The sequence below is a fragment of the Polyodon spathula genome, chromosome 14, assembly GCF_017654505.1.
Source record: "Polyodon spathula isolate WHYD16114869_AA chromosome 14, ASM1765450v1, whole genome shotgun sequence".
NCBI classification, from domain to species: Eukaryota; Metazoa; Chordata; class Actinopteri; order Acipenseriformes; family Polyodontidae; genus Polyodon; species Polyodon spathula.
The window spans coordinates 15,873,816-15,895,088 of record NC_054547.1 but is presented as its reverse complement, the minus strand read 5'-3'; the positions used below and the strand labels follow the sequence as shown (position 1 = coordinate 15,895,088).

Genomic DNA, 21,273 nt, shown 5'->3' with positions numbered 1-21,273 from the left:
AATATTTTTGGCTCTGAATAATCTTGTTTGCCGTATTCTCTCTCTGTCAGTATTGCCAATGCCTGGTTGTAATAGCATAGCATTAGCGAGTTCAATTTGAGCAGCAATAACACCATTCACTGCTGTCACTTGTTTTGTAGGCAACATGTGAGGTGTGGCTGGGTGCTTTGTAAGTTTACAGAACTTGGGAAGTTTAAACTAAAGCACCTTGAAATATAAAAGAACCTAAAACAAAATGTATATATTGTTGTTGTTATTTAACATAAGTTATTAATAAATATTTATTTTATTATAATTTTAAGGTGCTTAAGTAACTAAATACCCGGAAATAGTTAAGCAGGAGGTTTCACATACGAACAGTCAGTTGAATCGACATCAGTCAAAGGAACGTGTGAAATAAGAGGCTCAAATCTACATCATGAGTCAGGAGAAAATCATATTACATCACTGGTAAGTGCGAACCTTCGATATTATAATGAGATTTGTATATTTGCATACAAAAGTAGTTTGAAACGATTAGTCGTAGCTAAACCACTGTAGCAGTTACAAAACTAAGTTACGAGAGTCAAAATGGCCCTTAAACTGTACAATAGAATGGTGGCTCTTACAATACATGACCAGTGTTACAATTAAATGAGGGAGGGCAACCCTGCTTCTGATGAGACTGTAGATGAGACTAGTGGGTGCCCATGGGCATTCTAGGATACAAAATATTACTGCCTATAACTACTGTGTAGTTACCCTATGTACTGTATGGTGGCAAGTAAATTAACTAACAACGATGTGTGATAAAATGTAACATTTCAGAAAAGTGACATCTAAACGATGACTAAATTAAAAATCAATAAAAAAATACTGCAAAGATCAACTTATTCAATTTCCTTTTTTTCTGCTTTAGCTTAAACACTTCAACCAAAATAAAATATCTCCTGTTTCCTGACATTATGAACAGTTTTATGTTTGCTGTTGATAAAATAAATCAAGTGTAACTTAAATTGCTCCTTCGCTAAAATGTCAGCAGACTTAAATCGTATGTATAAAGTAGCAATTATGAAACATTTATGATTCTAAGTCAAAAGATGTAGTATACAAGAATTCTGACAGATCTTAAAGTGACAATGTCATATTTATTAAGCATGAGCATGCTGGTAAATGCTGTGGCATGCAAAGCCTGTACGGTAGTGGCACAGTAATGGATTATGAATCAAAGCCTTGCCATAATAAAATAGCTTTGAATTACATTGGCAGGTACTTAGTAGCTGGATTAGAATCCATATCATTGCACAAGCAGGGCATAAAATATATTGATTAGACTTCATACAGTATGTCAGACTTTGAGAGGAACGGTAGTTCCTCGCGCCAAGATATCAGCGAAGTGCGACAACTGCCTGACTCTTTATACATTAAGGATAGTTTACGTGTTTTCAGGGTATTGGCACAGCAAAAGTAAATCAGCCAAAAGCAGCACTTCATTTTTAATTTGTAGTTCCCAAAACTTTTAGGTGAAAAAAAGTCAATACCTGTAAGAGAAATAAGTCGCCAAAGTAAGATGAAAATGTCTATCTCCTCCTTTTACTATCAATGTATTTTTTTGCAGACCCCAGACACACCACGCATATGTATATTACATGACATCCAAGTTTAATGACAATTACATTGTTTTGTCAACATGGAAATATACTAGTGAACAAATTTATTTTGACACCTATCATTTATATTAAATTATTTATTGACTAGTCACACGCATTGCAGGCTAATAAGAGTTTTAATTACAGGGCATCGATTTTAATGACAATTAACTTCTTGTGACATTATATTATATTATATTAATGGTTTATTTCTGTTTTAAAATAGTACATTTGCCTGCAAAAAAAACTTCCTTTATATAAATATAAAAAAAGGTCTGGCTTTTTCACCTATAACCTTCTGTTTGCAAGCATGTTGTGTTAACTGTCAGTGCTACACGATTAGTTGAGACAAGTAGTATTTTGAAAGATGAAGTCAGCCAGCTCAGAATTCTCGAGACTTATATTTTTTAGATTCTTCGAGTCATCTTTCATCTTCATCATCATCATCATCATCATTCTGAGATTCTGATCTTGAGCTCTGAAAATTTTTGGTTTCCTGTCAGTGTAACGCTCACTGTGGTCCCTATTGGAGTAAGGAAGGAATAAATAAATACATTAATATAAATAATGAAATAAATGAAGACATTTATTTATCTTGATATTTATTTATCTATTTTTCACTATCCTATGAATACTGCCATTTAATCCTGTATGAAACGAAAATAAATATTCAACAGTTCTTGTTCAATTGTATATTAGTGAAGATTTTTGTACGTAAAGGTCGTCGTGCTTTTATATATTTTGACTTTCAAATTAAAAAGTATATTGTAACGACCTGGACAATTGCTTTGTTGCAGGACTTTTTGTCTCTTCAGTTTGTCTGTCTTTTATATATGTTACATGTATTGTAAGGGTAACTAGTCATGCCATTAGCATGGGAATGGGGAGTGAGTGAATAAGTAGGGAGAATGTGTGTTGTTGTTTATGGGGTTTGCAAGCATTTTGAGAATTCAGCACTGTCTCCCTGTATTAGGGTTGTCACCTGTCTGGATTTGACCATATACAGTGGCTTGCGAAAGTATTGACCCCCCCTTGGCATTTTTCCTATTTTGTTGCCTTACAACCTGGAATTAAAATGGATTTTTATTTGGATTTCATGTAATGGACATACACAAAATAGTCCAATTTGGTGAAGTGAAATGAAAAAAATAACTTGTTTAAAAAAATTCTAAAAAATAAGTAACAGAAAAGTGGTGCGTGCATATGTATTCACCCCCTTTGCTATTAAGCTTCTAAATAAGATCTGGTGCAACCAGTTACCTTCAGAAGTCACATAATTAGTTAAATAAAGTCCACCTGTGTGCAATCTAAGTGTCACATGATCTGTCACATGATCTCAGTATATATACACCTGTTCTGAAAGGCCCCAGAGTCTGCAACACCACTAAGCAAGGGGCACCATCAAGCAAGCGGCACCATGAAGACCAAGGAGCTCTCCAAACAGGTCAGGGACAAAGTTGTGGAGAAGTACAGATCAGGGTTGGGTTATAAAAAAATATCCGAAACTTTGAACATCCCACGGAGCAACATGAAAGCCATTATTAAAAAATGGAAAGAATATGGCACCACAACAAACCTGGCAAGAGAGGGCCGCCCACCAAAACTCATGGACCAGGCAAGGAGGGAATTAATCAGAGAGGCAACAAAGAGACCAAAGATAACCCTGAAGGAGCTGCAAAACTCCACAGCGGAGATTGGAGTATCTGTCCATAGGACCACTTTAAGCCGTACACTCCACACAGCTGGGCTTTACGGAAGAGTGGCCAGAAAAAAGCCATTGCTTAAAGAAAAAAATAAGCAAACACGTTTGGTATTCGCCAAAAGGCATGTGGGAGACTCCCCAAACATATGGAAGAAGGTACTTTGGTCAGATGAGACTAAAATTGAGCTTTTTGGCCATCAAGGAAAACGCTATGTCTGGCGCAAACCCAACACCTCTCATCACCCCGAGAACACCATCCCCACACTGAAGCATGGTGGTGGCAGCATCATGCTGTGGGGTTGTTTTTCATCGGCAGGGACTGGGAAACTGGTCAGAATTGAAGGAATGATAGATGGCGCTAAATACAGGGAAATTCTTGAGGGAAACCTGTTTCAGTCTTCCAGAGATTTGAGACTGGGACGGAGGTTCACCTTCCAGCAGGACAATGACCCTAAGCATACTGCTAAAGCAACACTCGAGTGGTTTAAGGGGAAACATTTAAATGTCTTGGAATGGCCTAGTCAAAGCTCAGACCTCAATCCAATTGAGAATCTGTGGTATGACTTAAAGATTGCTGTATACCAGTGGAACCCATCCAACTTGAAGGAGCTGGAGCAGTTTTGCCTTGAAAAATGGGCAAAAATCCCAGTGGCTAGATGTGCCAAGCTTATAGATACATACCCCAAGAGACTCGCAGCTGTAATTGCTGCAAAAGGTGGCTCTACAAAGTATTGACGTTGGTGGGGTGAATACTTATGCACGCTCAAGTTTTCTGTTTTTTTTGTCTTATTTCTTGTTTGTTTCACAATAAAAAATATTTTGCATCTTCAAAGTGGTAGGCATGTTGTGTAAATCAAATGATACAAACCCCCAAAAAATCAATTTTAATTCCAGGTTGTAAGGCAACAAAATAGGAAAAATGCCAAGGGGGGTCAATACTTTTGCAAGCCACTGTAGTCCGGGAATTGGCATCTGTGTCCGGGTGACAGGAATTAAAATGCCCGGATGTCCTAATGTCTGGTTTTTAAGTGAAAAGCATAAGAAACACCAAGTTTCCTATAATATTTTCTTTGACATACATTAGTTGCTTAAACGATTTCAAATATCTGATTAGAAATGTACTGTTTAGTACTGATCTGTACATTCTACTTTGTCCCCAGCATTTGAGTAATGCTGAGGACAACAAACATATCCACGTGATGTAAACGATCCAAGGGAGGGGTTACAGTCACCTGACCCCAGCAGGCTACATACTGGCAATTAAAGCAACCATGACAGCTAATGCAGAAACGGTATCGTCCACAGCAAAATGTAATGCATTTGCAACCACAGAGCATACTTCTTACCTCTAGTCACAGGAATTAGAAAGATATAATTTATGACGTGCCAGATAATTGGAATTTGTGACCCCTACTGTGCACCCCCAGTGAGTGAGCACGCTTTGATGTGATTTTCCTTTTAAGAAAACTTACTTACCAGTACACGTTACCAATTAAGAAAAAGTACATTTGTAATAGTTACAAAATACAGCACTAATATGAATTATATACAGTATTTCTGTGTTCATATATAAACATATAACATCTTTCGTTAAATAGACTCACAATTAAAACAATGTACATGACATACTTGGTATAAGAGTATCATAACTTTGTATGGGGATAAAAAAAATCCTTCGTTCTATGAAGAGTCAGTAACTAGAATCTGTAGATTTCCTGTAAAATCAACTTCAAGTGAAAGCTAAATGATTAAGCTAAGCCAAGGAGACTTCTAAACGGACTACGCTGCTCAAAAAGATGCACAGCACACACAATATGTTTTCTGTTCCGTTTTCAAATTGGAAATGAGAAACCTGGAACCACTCAGGCAGCATTTTATAATGTGTTTACCCACAAACCAATAAGACTGCTGATCTGTGTGTACAATGTTGAATGACAAGGTTTGCAAACAATGCTGCCACATCCCAAGTTTTGTTTAAAATCTGTGCTGCTTGTTCTTGTGACTGACTGGGGGCCATCTTTGATTTGTTTTGGTGTGTACCCTACCGTACTGTATATACAGGATAAATCCATTTTTGGAGGTGTACTGGATTAACCCTTTGGTATTAAAATCTATATATACATTTGTATCTTTAGGAACCTGAATACACAATTTCAGATCACTTCAACAAGGCATTCAGAAGTTGTCGGGATAACAAGCTTTCATAGACACATCTAAACATCCAAACAAACAATTGGCCCAGAGGGAACAGCATCTCATACTGAGCTACCAGCATTACTTAATACACACAAGATCCAACCCCGCTCAGCCTCTGAGAGCTCTCAAAAGCTATGTTAGAGGACGTATCCTAACAAGGTGTTTTGCTGTAGTCAATTTTAATGCATTGACACCAAAAGGCTTTTAGGGAATCTTATATAATTTTACTTGCATTACAAAAGCATATTCTTTACACTTACCAGTACAACAAAGCCTACGGTGCACTAAACTATGCTCATACAAGAAGTACATTGGAAAAGTTTGCGTTTCTTAGCCTGACGGCACATTTCCATATAAAGTACTTCGTTAAAGCTAGCCATTCCTGGTAGTTTATATTCCATCTCCATGGGTTACTGGCTGTGTTCCCACCAAAACAGGCACCAGCTACCCAGCTGTCGAAAAGACATTAATCTGCTGACAGAAACATGACCAATCATATCACCATCACCTATTCAACTTTTGTTCAGCCTTTACTCCTTGTCATTGCCCCTGGGTCTGCCTTCCTGGGAGCAATTTAAATATGTGCCAGGTTTAATTTTTAAAACACCTCAGCTATTTATTTATTTATTTTTTTGATTAGAAGCATCTGTCCCTCTCATTCGTCTGGTCTCCATCACAGAAAATATGTCTGTTTTGTATTCTTCTCAATCCTGACTTAGTGGAGGGTTTCATTAAAAATAATAATGGCAATGTTCAATTAAAGGGTGTAGCAGGGTAGGGTCAAAAAAGAAACTCCGAGGCAAGTAAGCTGCAGTGCAAGCGCCAAAGCGCACATTTAATAAACAAAATAACACAAACTGAACACAGGAACAAATAAACAGGCAAAAACAAAAAGGTTTAAACAAAATATACAAATGTACATAAACTGCTGTTAGGCTGGGCATTTGCCTGCACTGAACAGATCTAAACACACAAATCAAAAACTCCCTCTCTAACCACAGGCTTTCTGCCTGCTTTTATGCAGATGGCCACTCCTCAATTAGCACCAATCTGCACTAACTGGAGAGTGGCCACACCTGTGGTTGCTGGCAGACACATTAACCCTGTCCCTGCCACACATCTCCCCTCGTGTTTAGCACACATGGCCTCCATGGTCACATCCCCCTTTAAAGTTCAAAAAGTTTTGACCCTTGCCTTGGGCCACGAGTGGAGGCATCCAGGTGCCCACGGGTGGAAATGTTATCCATGGCCAGGATGGCAGCTGCAGTGCTGACAGCGCACAGGCTAGCCCATCCAGCTGTGGTGTTTCTGGACATGGAAAAGCTGCTTCCTCCGAACATGTTACCAGGCAGGACAAGGCTGGCAGAGCCAATGCTAACAGCGGCACAGGGCACTTTGGCAGCTGAACTCTGGACTTGCAGCCTGCAAAGGCAATGCTGCCAGTGGAGCAGGACTGGCAACCCTACAAAGTGCAGGTCAGACCTGGATCGGACCCTCGGAAAACGATGACTGGAGCGGACTCTCGGGAGGCGATGGCTAGAGCGGACCCTTGGGAGGCACCTTTGGGCACTCTGGATGTGGCGGTGGCGCTGGGCACTCTGGACTTGGCAGCGGAACTGAGCACAGCAGACGTGGACGTGCAACTGGCTTTCGTCGGGCTCCACTCAGCAGCAAGTGCAGTGTCTGCTAAGGTTTGTCCGGCTGTTGTCCTGTAGACTCCACAGCCCGCGGCGGTTCTTCCTGTTGCACTGGAGACAGCAGGGCCTCTCCCTCTCGTGTTGGAAACAGTGGGGCTTCTCCCTCTCACAATGGAGACAACGGATCTTCTCCCTCTTGTGCTGGAGATAGCGAGGCCTCCCTCTTGCGCTGGAGACAGTGGGGATTCTCCCTCTCGCGCTGGAGACAGTGGGGCTTCTCCCTCTTGCACTGGAGACAATGAGGCTTCTCCCTTTCACGGTGGAGACGATAGGGCTTCTCCCTCTCGTGTTGGAGACAATGGGTCTTCTCCCTCTTGCTCTGGAGACAGAGGGGCTTCCCCCTCTCACTCTGGAGACAGAGGGGCTTCTCCCTCTCACGCTGGAGACAGCGGGGCTTCTCCCTCTCACTCTGGAGACAGAGGGACTTCTCCCTCTCACGCTGAAGACAGTGGGGCTTCTTCCTCTTGCGCTGGAGACAGCGGGGCTTCTTCCTCTTGCGCATGAGACAACAGGGCTGCTTCTTACACTGGAGACAGTGGGGCTGCTCCCTCTCGCAAAATTATAACGTATACTGTGCATAGCTTCATCCATAAGCTTCAACCACTCAATCAAAAATTCAAACAGTACTCTTGGATCTTTCCAATCCAGAGGACAGATTGTGCTGGAAATTCCACCCCAAATTCCCTGTAGGAATGTATGCAGGCCCAACTGACTTTGGTGACAACCTATTGACTGTGTTAGCAGTTGTTTTACGTTTGATTTCATCTAACTTTTGTAGAGTTCAGCAAAAATACTGGAAACAAAGACTTAACATTTGGAGTTTTGTATTCTTACTCTGGAAGAAAAGTAGTACAAAAATAAGCAATTTTCCCCCTTGTGTTCTCCTTGCGGTATGTAGCCTTAAATTTGTAAATAGTTAAAGAGCAAGTGCTGAGCACAGCTAGTCTTGCCCTGAATGCTAATGTACAAGCGCACAATCTGAATCATACATCCATTAATAAGAATCCTTAGAGAGAGAGTGGGAAATCCCTCCTGGACATTCACTATTGTAGAACAATTTTCAACTGCTATTCCCTCATGTTCCCTTGCCTTGAAAGTGTAAACCTGGGATATCACCATGGGAGCCAGATACTGCAAGTTATATTGCAAAGAGATCAACAGCCACTAGGCTTTGATATTTGGCCTATGCTCAGTCATGTTAGAAACCAGGAACATAAATAAATAAACAATAACAACAACAACCTAGAATACTTAAGAAGCTTCATTTTACATTGCAAAACCAAATATCTGTCTCCAGACCCGAGAGTAAACACATCCTTTTCATACAAAATGTAGAATCTTTTGGGATGGTCGCCACAGGCAAGGCTTGATCTGGCTTGGGTCTTACCTGGGGCAATCAACTATGTATGGCAGTCAGTAGTTGTGGATGCTGTTGCCAATGAGAGACCAGCACCGATGTATTCTTTGACTGTATCATGCCCAGGATTTCACCAGTTCAACTTGATGTAAATTACCCTATTTGACACTCAGGGATTCCCTGATTGTAAAGTGACAGAGCACAGCTTCAAGCATCAATCTAGAATTACATTAGCAAAAAGCAATTCAAGGGGGATTTTGGCTTTTTTATTTTTTATTGCATCCAACAAAGAAAGTAGCCCCCTGACTGGCCTATCTAAAATACAGTTAAAACAGCTAAACCTCTAAAGCATTGCCTACAAAGCCAATCGATACAATTACAAGCGTAGAATATAATGAAAGGAGGCCTGAACTAATTACAAGACAGTAATTCCGGGTTCACACAAAATTAGAAAAATTGAATTTCATGCCTTGGTTAGCAGAAATAAAAATAAAAATATACTTATTCAAGGGTCCCATGTACAGCTTTTAATCTTCTTTTTTTTTTTTTTTTTTTTTGCTGCACTACTAATGTGGTTGTTACCATCAAAAATAGTATGTTTTGTGGTTAGTTGAAACTTTGGGCAACGCTATGTCGATACTAGGACCATAAGTTTTGCATCAACTGGATTGAGACATAATAATAATTTAAAAAAAAAACTAAACAAAAACAAACTATAACAACATAATTTAGAACTTTTATTTAACATCATGTAATCAAAGAAACTACAAAATGATATTGCAAAAGTATATTGGAAGCCATAATAGTAATAAGGTATTTCATGTTAGATTTTGAAATGTCACATTTTTCAATTTTTTGGGATATGGAAAACTATATAGCTGTAGGTAATTCAGTGTTAACGTGAAAATTATTCAGCAGGTTTCATTCGATTCTATGAAGCAAAATATGTTAATTCCATTATGTGATTAGCATTTAAAAAATAATTTAAAAACATATATAGAACTAATTATTTATGGATATTCATAAGAAATACATGAAAATAAACTGATGTTTGTTACTGTGGCCCACCAGTTCTTTTTTATCTTCTTTTTCAAATTTGATGACGTTGATGGACCGAATCCTGTCCTCTCTCTTCTTTCAAGGATCAGTGATGAAAAGCACTATGAGCCGCATTCTGAGCAGTTCTGGTTAAAATAAAGAAATAAATAAAAGTAGTGTTGGATATTTTAAGTGCCGAGTGACTTTATTCTCTCGTACGTGATTATCGGCCGAAACTCAGTACACTGCAGTAAATAAACACTTTTGAAAAAAAAAAAAAACAATATTAAGTCTACCTAGGTTTTTGCAAGCGGTGACTTTCGCTTTAACTCTTAAAACTCAGCCCCATTCATTTTGGGGTACCAGCCCTCCAAAGGTTAAGCACATATTACTCAGTCACCGTAAAAGCCACCTACGTGGTTCATGGCTTGTTTAAAAGTACAGACTCGGGGCTTTCCATTGACGTATTCAGTGTGTGTAAGTGGGAGAGGTGTCTACAAAGGTACCACGAAATGTTCCTGTCAGGACAACTGAGGAAGTTAGCACCTCCGATTAGGTTTGTTTAAAGTAACAAAACGCTTATTCACTGCCAAACATTAACTACTTCAGGTGTGTAATGGCTGCAGTATAGGATACTGACCTTAGGTTTAGGGTTTCGGTGTAAGGAGAGGATTATTCATTGTTTTATTAACAATAATATGATAACCAGTCAGAGTGCAGTGTCCTGACAGGAACATTTGGTGGTACATTTTGTAAGGACAACGTATGCGGTACTCCTAGCCAGAACTACGATCTCCTAAAGTTAAGCCTCTCATCATGTGACAGAGTTCACAGCTTAGGTTTCGTTTTGATTATTTTGCTCCATCATTTAGCAGCTAAACTGAAAGGGGCGGTACCGTTGGAAAGCTTAGAAGCTTAGCTTCCCCCCATATTCATTTCATATTGAGGTTCAATGGTGCAGTGTTTGTGTTTTTTTAAAACATATATTCTCATCTCTGCCACATAGTCTATGCCAGTGTGAATGATGATGCAGTTATATATATATATATATATATATATATATATATACACACACACACACACACACACACACACACACACACACACACACACACAGAGTGTACAAAACATCAGGAACACCTCCTCTTTCCATGAAATAGATTGACAAGATGAATCCAAATGAAAGCTATGATCTCTTATTGATGTAACCTGTTAAATCCACTTCAATCAGTGTAGATGAAGGGGAGACAGGTTAAAGAAGGATTGTTAAGCCTTGACACAATTTAGACATGGCTTGTGTATGTTTGCCATTCAGAGGGTAAATGGGCAAGACAAAAGATTTACGTGCTTTTGGTAGTAGGTGCCAGGCGCGGCGGTTTGAGTGTGTCAAGAACTGCAACGCTGCTGGGTTTTTCACGCTCAACAGTTTTGCGTGTGTATCAAGGATGGGCCACCACCCAAAGGAAATCCAGCCAATGGCAGGCCATTGGTCGAAAACGGCTCATTGATTAAAGACGCCAAAGGAGGCTGACACAAATTGTGCAGAGCAACAGACGGGCTACAGTTAGTCAACTGACAGTCCAGTACAACATTGGTGCCGAAAGACCCATAAAAGAATACACAACTTGTCGTACCTTGACATGAATGGGGTATGGCAGCTGACGATCTAACAGTGTTCCACTTCTTTCAGCAAAACACAAGAAACTGCGGTTGCAGTGGGCTAAGGAACAAAAACACTGGACACTGGAGGATTGGAAAAACATTGCCTGGTCTGATGAATCCTGGTTCTTGCTGTTTCACGCTGATGGGAGGACTAGGGTATGGAGAAAACCACATGAGTACATGCATCCATCATGCCGCCTGTCAACAATACAGGATGGTGGTGGTGGTGTAATGGTGTGGGATGTGTTTTCATGGCACACATTGGGTCCCTTGATAAAAGTGGAGCAACGTTTGAATGCCACAGGATATCTGAACATCATTGCCAATCAGGTGCATCCCTTCATGGCAGCAGTGTATCCATCTGCTAATGGATTTTTTCAGCAGGATAACACTATGTAACACAATTTTTGTTCCTGGGTAGTAAGTGTTATTTCCTAATTGCTTATGCCTCAAAAGTATATAAAATGGCTGTTAATCCCCACAAACTTTGCTTTTGTGACCAGGACAGGTCAATTTCAAAATATCACTATTTTCAATGAGAAAACGGGCGAATTTGTGTCTCTTCGTTCACATAAAGTCAGAAAAAAACAGCATATGAATCCAAAATAACATATATTTATACTAAAGTAATACAAAATGACTACAAAAGATTTAGAAGTGAGTAGTTTTTTTGAGATTTACGATATTTTTACGTTTTCTCATTGGAAATAGTGATATTTTGAAATTTACCTGTCCTGGTCACAAAAGCAAAGTTTGTGGGGAATAATAGCCATTTTCTATACTTTTGAGGCATAAGCAATTAGGAAATAACACTTACTACCCAGGAAAAAAAAAAAAAAAAAAAAATTGTTACACGGTGTAATGCCCCGTGCCACAAGACTAGGATTGTCCAGGAATGGTTCCACGAACATGACAGTGAATTCAGCTTACTGCAGTGCCTGTCCAGTCACCAGATCTCAATCCAATTGAGCATATGTGGGATGAGATGGAACTAGCTATTCGGAGTAGAGATCCACTACACAACTATGGAAAACATTGGAGTCACATGGGCCTTTTTTTTCATCCCCCCCCCCCACAATTTTTAAATCCCCCCTGCACACAAAAATGAAATTCAAGCCATGATGTCTTTGAGAAGTGAAAAGTCATTGGTTTAACTCTTTGGAAAGCTTAAGAAGAAAAACAAGGTTTTTGCACAGGTTTCATGTTTCATTATGCGGTAATAACTGCACATATAACCTGGATTTGTTCACATAATCAGATTATTGCTGCTAGATTATGGTATTTCCGATCAAAATAGTTACAATGTAATGTCTTTAAACAAGACATTAGCACACAGTAAACACCAGTAATAACATCTTTTCTTACAACGTTACACACAGTATCACAGTATTACCAGGGGGCACTTCAGAGCATAGTTTGTAAAATTAACAATAATTATAGATAGTTTTTTCATATATTTTTTGGTTTCTACTTCATAAATAAGTTCTAAGAAAGGTGTATTAGCTAGAGCTGAGACACTGTAGTTTGTTTTAATATCGCAGGTACAAATGAATACAACATTAAAAACGACCGGATGGTTTTTAATTGTAAATTAACAGAATCCACGAACAATGAGAAATGTAATTAGCAGCCACATGCAGTATATAATGTGTATAATTGTGTGAAAGAACAACCAGAGCTGAAATGCGTGGGGTGTACTGAGCGAAGAGCATTGTCTATATGTGAGCTAATGAAATATTTGTATTAACCCATTATTATGCTGTCTTATTCTTACCAAGCAGGAACATTATAGATGAGGCAAAATCAATCACTCCTTTCTCTGTTCAAAGGCACTTGTCCTACTAATAGCTACACTGTTACATTGGCATATAATTTGTTAAGTAAATGTTACACTAATTTCCTGGAAGGAAACCTGCTTTAAGTCAGAAAAACAGATATCACTGAACCGCACTGACTAGCATCTTTTTTATCTCTATTTCTCAGAGGGTAAAGGCATTACGTACATAGACACCAAACACAATACAAATTTAAATTTAAAAACAGAAGCATCTATAACTGATTCACTGATACAACCATCCTTTCAGTGAGAAAATAAATGGTGTCAGTCAATATCGTTCTTGGTTCTGTTTTGCAATATTATGCCTCAAATTTTGATTAATAAGACCGCACATGCCACCTGTAAATTATAACAACATAAATGTCTTCACGGATTTAAAAAAAAAAACGGTGTAAAGCAACTAGTAAAATGAACAATTTAAAGTGATGTCCTGATTATTTTGATTCATGAGGAGGAAGATAATTCAGTTTATCTTTTACATCTGGGTATAATAAATAAAGTACATAGTACTTGTACTTGTAATGGAATTACAGCCCTTTATAAGGTGGCCCTTCATACAGCGGAACAGGTTATAAGGCAGTACGGTCATGGCTCCCATTTTTACAATAATGCTATTACACTAACACTAGTATTCTCATTATAAGGCAGAACACAAATAGCACAGTCTCTTAGCTATGGCTCCTGACTACAGCACTATAAAGGGGAGCACTGTATTATGTACAGTTAGGTGTACGCTATTCATTACACTATTTTTGCTTGCTTTTGTTTTTCAAAACTAAATACAAATTACTAAACTAAATTTAAGGATAAAGTCTAGCAGAGATGACTAACTGATTCCTTAGAGGGACAACTCAGGCTTCTGAGGCAGTCTTCCAAGTAGGTCATGCAGTACGGTGTATCTGGTATTACTGGCAGTGAACTTCTATCCAGTTCAGTGCCAGCAATGATACAATTCAAGTGCCAGCAGTATCACTGGAGAACAATTCAATATGTCACAGATAAACAATGAACAATTATGACAGATAAGGACAATAGGGTGCCAGATGTTTCGATTCTGCATATGTCAAAGCAGATGTGGTGCTTTATAAACGCCTTAGGGAAAGGAGAGGACAGCAAAACCTTTGCATTATTTTAAACCTTACTTTGTAATGGTCAAGCCATGTATGTAAAATGTTATTAATCCAAATCTTGCATTCAGGATAACTCCAGAAGGAATGCATCACATACTGTACCACTCTCCCTTATCATTATACCAGAACACATCTTGATTAATTGGTACTGCACATCTGGTAGGTGACACTTTGTGCTAAACTTACCATAAAACTGATAGCTCTTGAATAAAAAACAAGGGATCTCATAAAATATAAATCTGAAAGTTACCCAGTCAGAAATGGTTAATTGCCAGTGCTCTATCTTTAACCAAGACATTAAGATTCTGTTTCCAAAAATATTTTCATGGCTACTGTACTGTACATAATACATTATTCAAACTGTCTACAGAGCAAAGACTAAGCATTTGTTTTGTAATGCAACCATTATTAAACTAAACAGGAAAACAAGAACTATATCTAATCAAGTAAATGCTGTTAGTTTACTTACACTGAAGGGTTGAGTAATTGTCCATTAGTGTTCGCTCATGTGAAATAATCAGAAGTAATTGTAATTCCAAACCAAACAGTTGATCGCTGGAGTCTATTGAGTGGTAAAAAAAGAAATAAATCAGGGAATACTAAGCCATGGTGTAGCCCACCTTTCAAGAGTGCTAAATAGAAAAATCACAGACCAGATCACAAAGCAGGGGACAAACAAGCATTCTGAATACCCAAAACAATTATGGTCATTTAAAAAAATGAACCAAAAAAAAAAAATGTTCTGAGAAAGATTTTAAGACAGTTTCTAAATCTATTTATGTATTCATTTATTTTTGTAACTTTGAATCTTAAGAGCACTGTGATTCATAGTCCATAGCTCTCGGTGTCTTGTGTCCAAGAGAAACCTGTCTTCCAGCAGAAAAAAAAAATCCATCAAAACTGCAGTGGAGTGAATGTTGGAATTGGTAGCCTCTGTAGTAAACCTGTTCTGTGTACAGGTTTCACATAGAACAACTCAGCTAGATTGTGTAGTTCACAATAAACCACAGCTCACAGTATAATACAATGAGCAGGTGCATATTCTTAGTCTCAGCAATGCTGAAATGCCTGTAGGATGCTTGAAGCTTCCTACAGATAGTACTAGCAGTTTTATCCTTTGCATTGGAATGGCAAAATAAGATATCGAGAAAGAGAGAGAGAGAGAGCGAGCGAGAGAGAGAGAGAGAGAGAGAGAGAGAGAGAGAGAGAGAGAGAGAGCGAGAGCGAGAGAGAGAGAGAGAGAGAGAGAGCTAGAGAGAGAGAGAAGGGAAGGGGGGTGTTGGGGAGGAGGGTGATGAAAATCGCAAGGATCCCAGCAAGCTGATTAAATGCCAGAGTGCTAGCACAGCCTCCAGCTCCCCCTCCCCACAGCCCCAGCCCCCACATCGCAACACCACTCTTCTAAAATGCTTTCACATGCTGTGGTTGACTTAATGATTCATTATGTAAGGGATGCTAAGAGTCTTCTTCTCCAAGTGCAAAAAGATACAATGCAGCTTTTATTACATCACTCCTTTCCAAGACAATGAATCCAGCACTTGGATGTGCCACATCCCCTTAGTACATTACAGATGTTGTTATCTGGGCCCAAAAATAAACATGCAATAATTGAATGCTGCGGAGCACCACAAAGAAAAAGTGGCTGACTTCTGTTAACTACATCAAAAGATACCGGGCACATATTGAAATGCTTTTTTTTTTTTTTTAAAGATGTCCAGAAGCTGTATCAGGCTTAAACAGGGTTTTAAATTATGTTTCCGTGACAACATATCCATGTGAAAAACAGCCAAAGGAAAAACAAGTGAATAAAAAAAGATCATAAGATAAAATTGTAGTAGTAAACTGTGGTACTGAACGTCAACTAATGACAAAAAAGCAGCACTTGCTCTATAAACAGTTCATACCATTCTTCATGTGAGAGTAAATAGGTTGAGACTGAACCCAAATTCATGTTTATTTATAACAAAGATTTAGAAAACACATTAACAAAAATATAGGCATTTTTAGCACATGTAGCAGCAGAATGCAATAATTGTGAGCAGCAATTGTACATTTCCTTGTGTCTTATTAGCATTATCACTTGGCCCCCAATTCTTGAAGAATTACATTTTATTAAAGTGATAATTGGTTTTAAGTGTAGTGTACAAGGAGGTAAATGATTTATTTTTGTATGTACCCGAGAAACAGGAGGATCATAGTGGACATTCAATGCTGCTGACCACTCCCCCCAAACACACACTCACACATATGAAAAATAAAACACGACAGTAACCATTGCCTCACCAAATTGAGAAATTCTAAATGAAAATGAATGAGTTGGAAGACAGATTATAACAATATAAGGTTGGTAAACTTACTATCGGGCCTTGAGGGTGACGACCCATTTGTTACCCATAGAAGATGGTGTCTTGCTGGATCCCAGCCCTTGCTTCGGCTGCCCCTGTACTTATTGAGATCAACAGAGCCCACTGTGTTTACACAAATCATTTGAACATTTCACAGGCCCTGTACGCTGCTGTCCAGGGTTCTACGTTATGTTGATCTCCAGGCTATTCTGCAGGGAGCCTGCAAAGCGCAGCCAACCCCAACAGTCTGGCAACATCCCAGAGCAGAAGATCTTTCTAGGGGTGTGACAAAGTGCCCGCCCCTGTGTGTATTTTCTGTATATGTTGCGTGAGGTGTGTTAAATGTTGGTGTATAGGCATTGGTACACAGGATATAAACTGGTCTGTGTTTCACGTGTGTTTAAAAATGTATATGTGTATTTAGGCAGGAGGATTGCACAGCACTTCACGTGCAAGTAAAATGTAATAATATGTGAGCACGGGGAATTGCACTTTATTAATTCACGTGCAGTTGTACCGCGACTCCAATTAAATGATTGATTAGCAATTGAGTCACGGTATAGCTGCATAAAAGCTACATGTTTTCACCCACTCGGGGTTGTGTGTTCTGTGAGTGGAGAACGGGATTGGAGACGGAGGTAATAATAGTAATAAGAATCGTTAGTTAAAATATCTGCTCACCGTGTTTTGTCTGTATAGTCCGTTTTGTTTGTCTCTTTTGTTTTGGCGAATGTGCCATGTCCTGTATTTTTGTTTGTTACAACCTTTTTATTTTCTGTTCTGTTTATTTATTAAATGCTCAACTCCACCAAACTCCACCTCTCTTGTTTATTTCCTGGCTCTGGTCTGACGCCACCCACTCCAGCCATCTTTGTGACAGGGGGTTAGAGCTAAACTTCGGCAGAACGGTGTGGATTCCTTTGTAATCTATCCAGCAGTCTTGAAGGTCTTTCTTTTGGAGGGTTTTTTGTCTGGCTTGGATTCCTCAAAGTCTGTGTCTTCAAAATGCTATAAAATCCCTTCAGTTCCAACCTGCTATTCTTTTTTTTTTTTTTTTTTTTTTTAGTCGTTGCCAGTTATTTTTTATTATTTTCTCCCAATTCATATGTACAATTCTTTTTTTAGGCTCAGCTCACTGCTACCTCCCCTGCGCTGACTCAGGAATGGCGAAGACGAGCACACGCCGTTCTCCGAAGTGTGTGCCTTCAGCCGACCGCTTTTATTCACACTGCGGACTCACCACGCAGCCACCCAGGAACTACAGCATTGGAGGACAACGCAGCTCCAGGCAGCTTGCAGGCTCCAGGCCAGTCTACAGGGATTGCTGGTGCTCAGTGAACCGAGGACACCCTAGCCGACCTAACTCCCACCCCGGGACGACGCTCGGCCAATTGTGCGCTGCCCCCTGGGAGCTCCCGTCCACGGTCAACTGTGGAATAGCCTGTACTCAAACCTGCGACGTTTAGGCTATAGGGTGCATCCTGAACTCATGCGGAGCGCCTTTACTGGATCTTTTTTTTTTGTTAGTAGTTGCCAATTTGTTTTTGTTTTTTCATCATTTTCTCCCCAATTTGGAATAGCCAATTATTTTCACCACTACCACCCCTGCACTGACTCGGGAGCGGCAAAGACATGTTGTCCTCTGAAGCATGTGCCGTCAGCCTACCATTTCTTCTACACACTGCAGGCCCATCACGTAGGCACCTCAGAGCTATAGCGTTGGAGGACAACGCAGCTTACACGCAAGCTCACTGGCGCCAGGCCAGACTACAGGGGTTGCTGGTGCGCAGTTTGCTGAGGACACTGTGGCTGACCTAAGCCCTGACTAACTGCTTCTGGAGATGGGTCTTGAACAAAGGGAGTGCAATTCTGATGGAATGAAACATAAATTTAACAATTGAAAAAGTCAGCTCGGATCACACTGGCAGATTGACTTTCTGCTGTGTCTCCGTCCAGGGTAAAAAAGTGGTGTTTGTTAGTATTTATGCACCCACCATATTTGACCCTCTATTCTTTCCATGGCTTACCAAAGAGTTACTACCATTAGCAGAGTATTCACTGAATGAGCATGAACACTTTTTTTGATTGCAAACTGGATAAATCCAGTATTTTTTTATCACTAATGCACAAGCTTTAGCTTCTAAAGCACTCACACATTTTTCTAAAGATTTAAATTTGATTGATCTGCTGCGATCATGGAGACCACTGGTGGGAATTCTACCAAGCCCAGCACCCCTGTGCTTTATAAAGAAGCCGGCGAGGTTGCTCATTTTACCACACTTGGTGCCAAGGCCGGGTGGTTCCAAGAGGACCATACCTCTTCCAAGAAATCTGGGAACGTCGAGAAGGGCTGAAGATGGGGCAATGAAGCCTGCATCCTGAAGATGGACTGGCACAGTTTGGGCGCTACCGTTCAAGGTACTTGGAGTCTGGGTCTGAAGCATCCTGGGCGACCACCAGTAAGGGCGATGTCAGTCCTGAGGCGCCGAAGCACTGGAGTCACCTAACGCCAGAGTACTCAAGTGTCGGGGAGCCAAAGCACAGAGCCACGGAGCATCTAAGCACCGAGGGTGCTGAAGCATCAAGGCTCTGAGGCACCGAGGACAGCAAGCAAGTAGGGTGCAAGCACCGAGGGTACTGTAGGACAGATGCCTAGCCTTAACTGCGTGCACTCCCACAACCCAGAGTAGCACGTAACATGCTAGGGTTGATAAGGCTTGAATGGGTGTGGTTAGGCAACAAGTTAGGCTTAGTGCTGCACCGGGGCACAGCGCAGTTGATAGCCTGGCCTGGACCGCGGGCAGTCACACAACCGGGGCAGCGCACAGTGTACACCAGAGTGGAGCACAGTCTCAAAGAGATGAGGTAGGCATGGGCTGAACTGCTAAGAGACAATTAAGAAAAAAGTTTTTTTTTTTTTTTAAGGCCCAACGCACTGAGGTGGGTGGGTCAAGACAGTCGGAGAAGAACATGTTGTCTAGTTGTTATTATTTATTATTATTTTTTTCTTTTTTTTAAACTGCAAGAACAGTAGAAGAATAAACACACACATACAACAGCCAAGCTGTGGGGGTAGAGCAGTCACCACACCAGGTGGGTAGACTGCGAATAAGCCTTTTTTTTTTTTAAGGCCAAGCGCACCGAGCGGGCGGGCCGAGACAACCAGCAGAATGGACTCAACAGTGGGACAGGGCAGAGCTGGGCCACTGTGGAGGAAATCACGAGTCTCTTTTTTTGTGCTGCAAATAGCAGGACAAATACACACACAACAGCAGATGCTACAGGTTAGAAAGAAGTCTGTGATGAAAAAGAGAAAGATTTAACGAAGCGCAGTTGCGCAAGGATTATAGCTCAGTTCACAGATGCTGAATTACTGACTCTAGGGAAGTATTTTCACTAGAATCCAACAAATTCTCACAACTCATGTTCACGTTGACTCAGACAAGGGGAAACTTTGTTACCAGCTAATGAAACCCCCATCAGAAGTCCTAACACAATTAGAAAAACGATGGTAACACATGCTCCTGTTAAACTAACCCATCAAAAACAGCTCTTATCAGATTAAGAGTCGCAAAGGGATTATTGACGTACATTTAATGACCGAGACAGGCAGGTGGCATAGGTTTTAAACTACCCCGTGTGGTCCAAGAGTAAGCATATAACCGCATTTGTATAAAATCAAGGCAAAGACATGTTAGCACCTAAAGCCTCGGGTCACATCATTAGGAAGAATTAGGAAAAAAAAATAGGTATGTCATGTGATTGACTGCATAGCACACAGCATTGAGAAACTAACTGCTTAAGAGCCAAGGAGCCAAGTGACCAACTAGCTGGAGGAGATACCAGGTGGCTGCAGCTGTTTGGGACCTGTTTTTCACTGAGCTGTAAAGATCACTTAGTAAGACACTTATTTGTCATCTTTCATTTAGTAAGTCAACAAATGACTATAATCACCATCTTTAATTACACTGGTCTAATATTTTCCTCCCGATAATAATAATAATAATAATAATAATAATATAATAATAATAATAATAATAATAATAATAATAATAATAGCTAGAAGTTGCAGGCAACTGTACAGCTTCCAAGCATTTACAGCACAACAAAGCATGGTTTCAGATTTATGTAAATGGAAATCATATGAACATTTTGTTAATTGGAAATTATTGTATGCTTACTATCAGTAGCTTACAACTATTCAAACAGAGTAAATGCGTTAAGAACATTTCTTATTTATAACAATTAATGTACATTAGTATATGACTTTATACACCAAGTTTCACATCTAAGCAATAAGCGGTTTCAGAGAAGATCTTTGAATATTATCAAAAACGCACGTAAAATTCAATACTGTGACCATACCATGTGACATGTCCACACCATTTTCACTCATAGGCTTTACCCATGTATGAAGTTTCGTGAAATTTTGAGCAATATTTTCGACACCAGATTTTGTTTGGTCCATGTCAGCCATCTTGGATTGACAAAAATTTAACAAAATTAGAAACATAAATACTCTATAATCTAATCACATATATGGCACAAGTTTCACATTATTATATACTTCAAAAAAATGCATATTGAATACAGCTAAAATTAGATAGGCTTGTGGCAGCCATGTTGTTTTATGCAGCAACATGCCAAAAGCAGCAATGAAAAGGGTGTTACTAATTTTATG

At 39.8% G+C, this 21,273-nt stretch overlaps 1 protein-coding gene across 10 annotated transcripts in view; it reads right to left on the bottom strand.

Annotated features, from left to right (window-relative positions):
- Positions 1-15,380, bottom strand: part of LOC121327010 (leucine-rich repeat-containing protein 7-like) — a 185,193-nt gene extending 169,813 nt beyond the window's left edge. For 7 of the 10 annotated variants that reach the window (XM_041270756.1, XM_041270759.1, XM_041270757.1 and 4 more), the window contains exon 1: positions 14,717-15,380. In XM_041270756.1, coding sequence (XP_041126690.1) covers positions 14,717-14,741 — 25 coding nt within the window. In that variant the 5' untranslated portion in view covers positions 14,742-15,380. The remainder of the gene's footprint in view (positions 1-14,716) is intronic. The other 3 variants (XM_041270752.1, XM_041270754.1, XM_041270760.1) reach the window with 1 other exon arrangement.
- Positions 15,381-21,273: the final 5,893 nt, after the last annotated feature.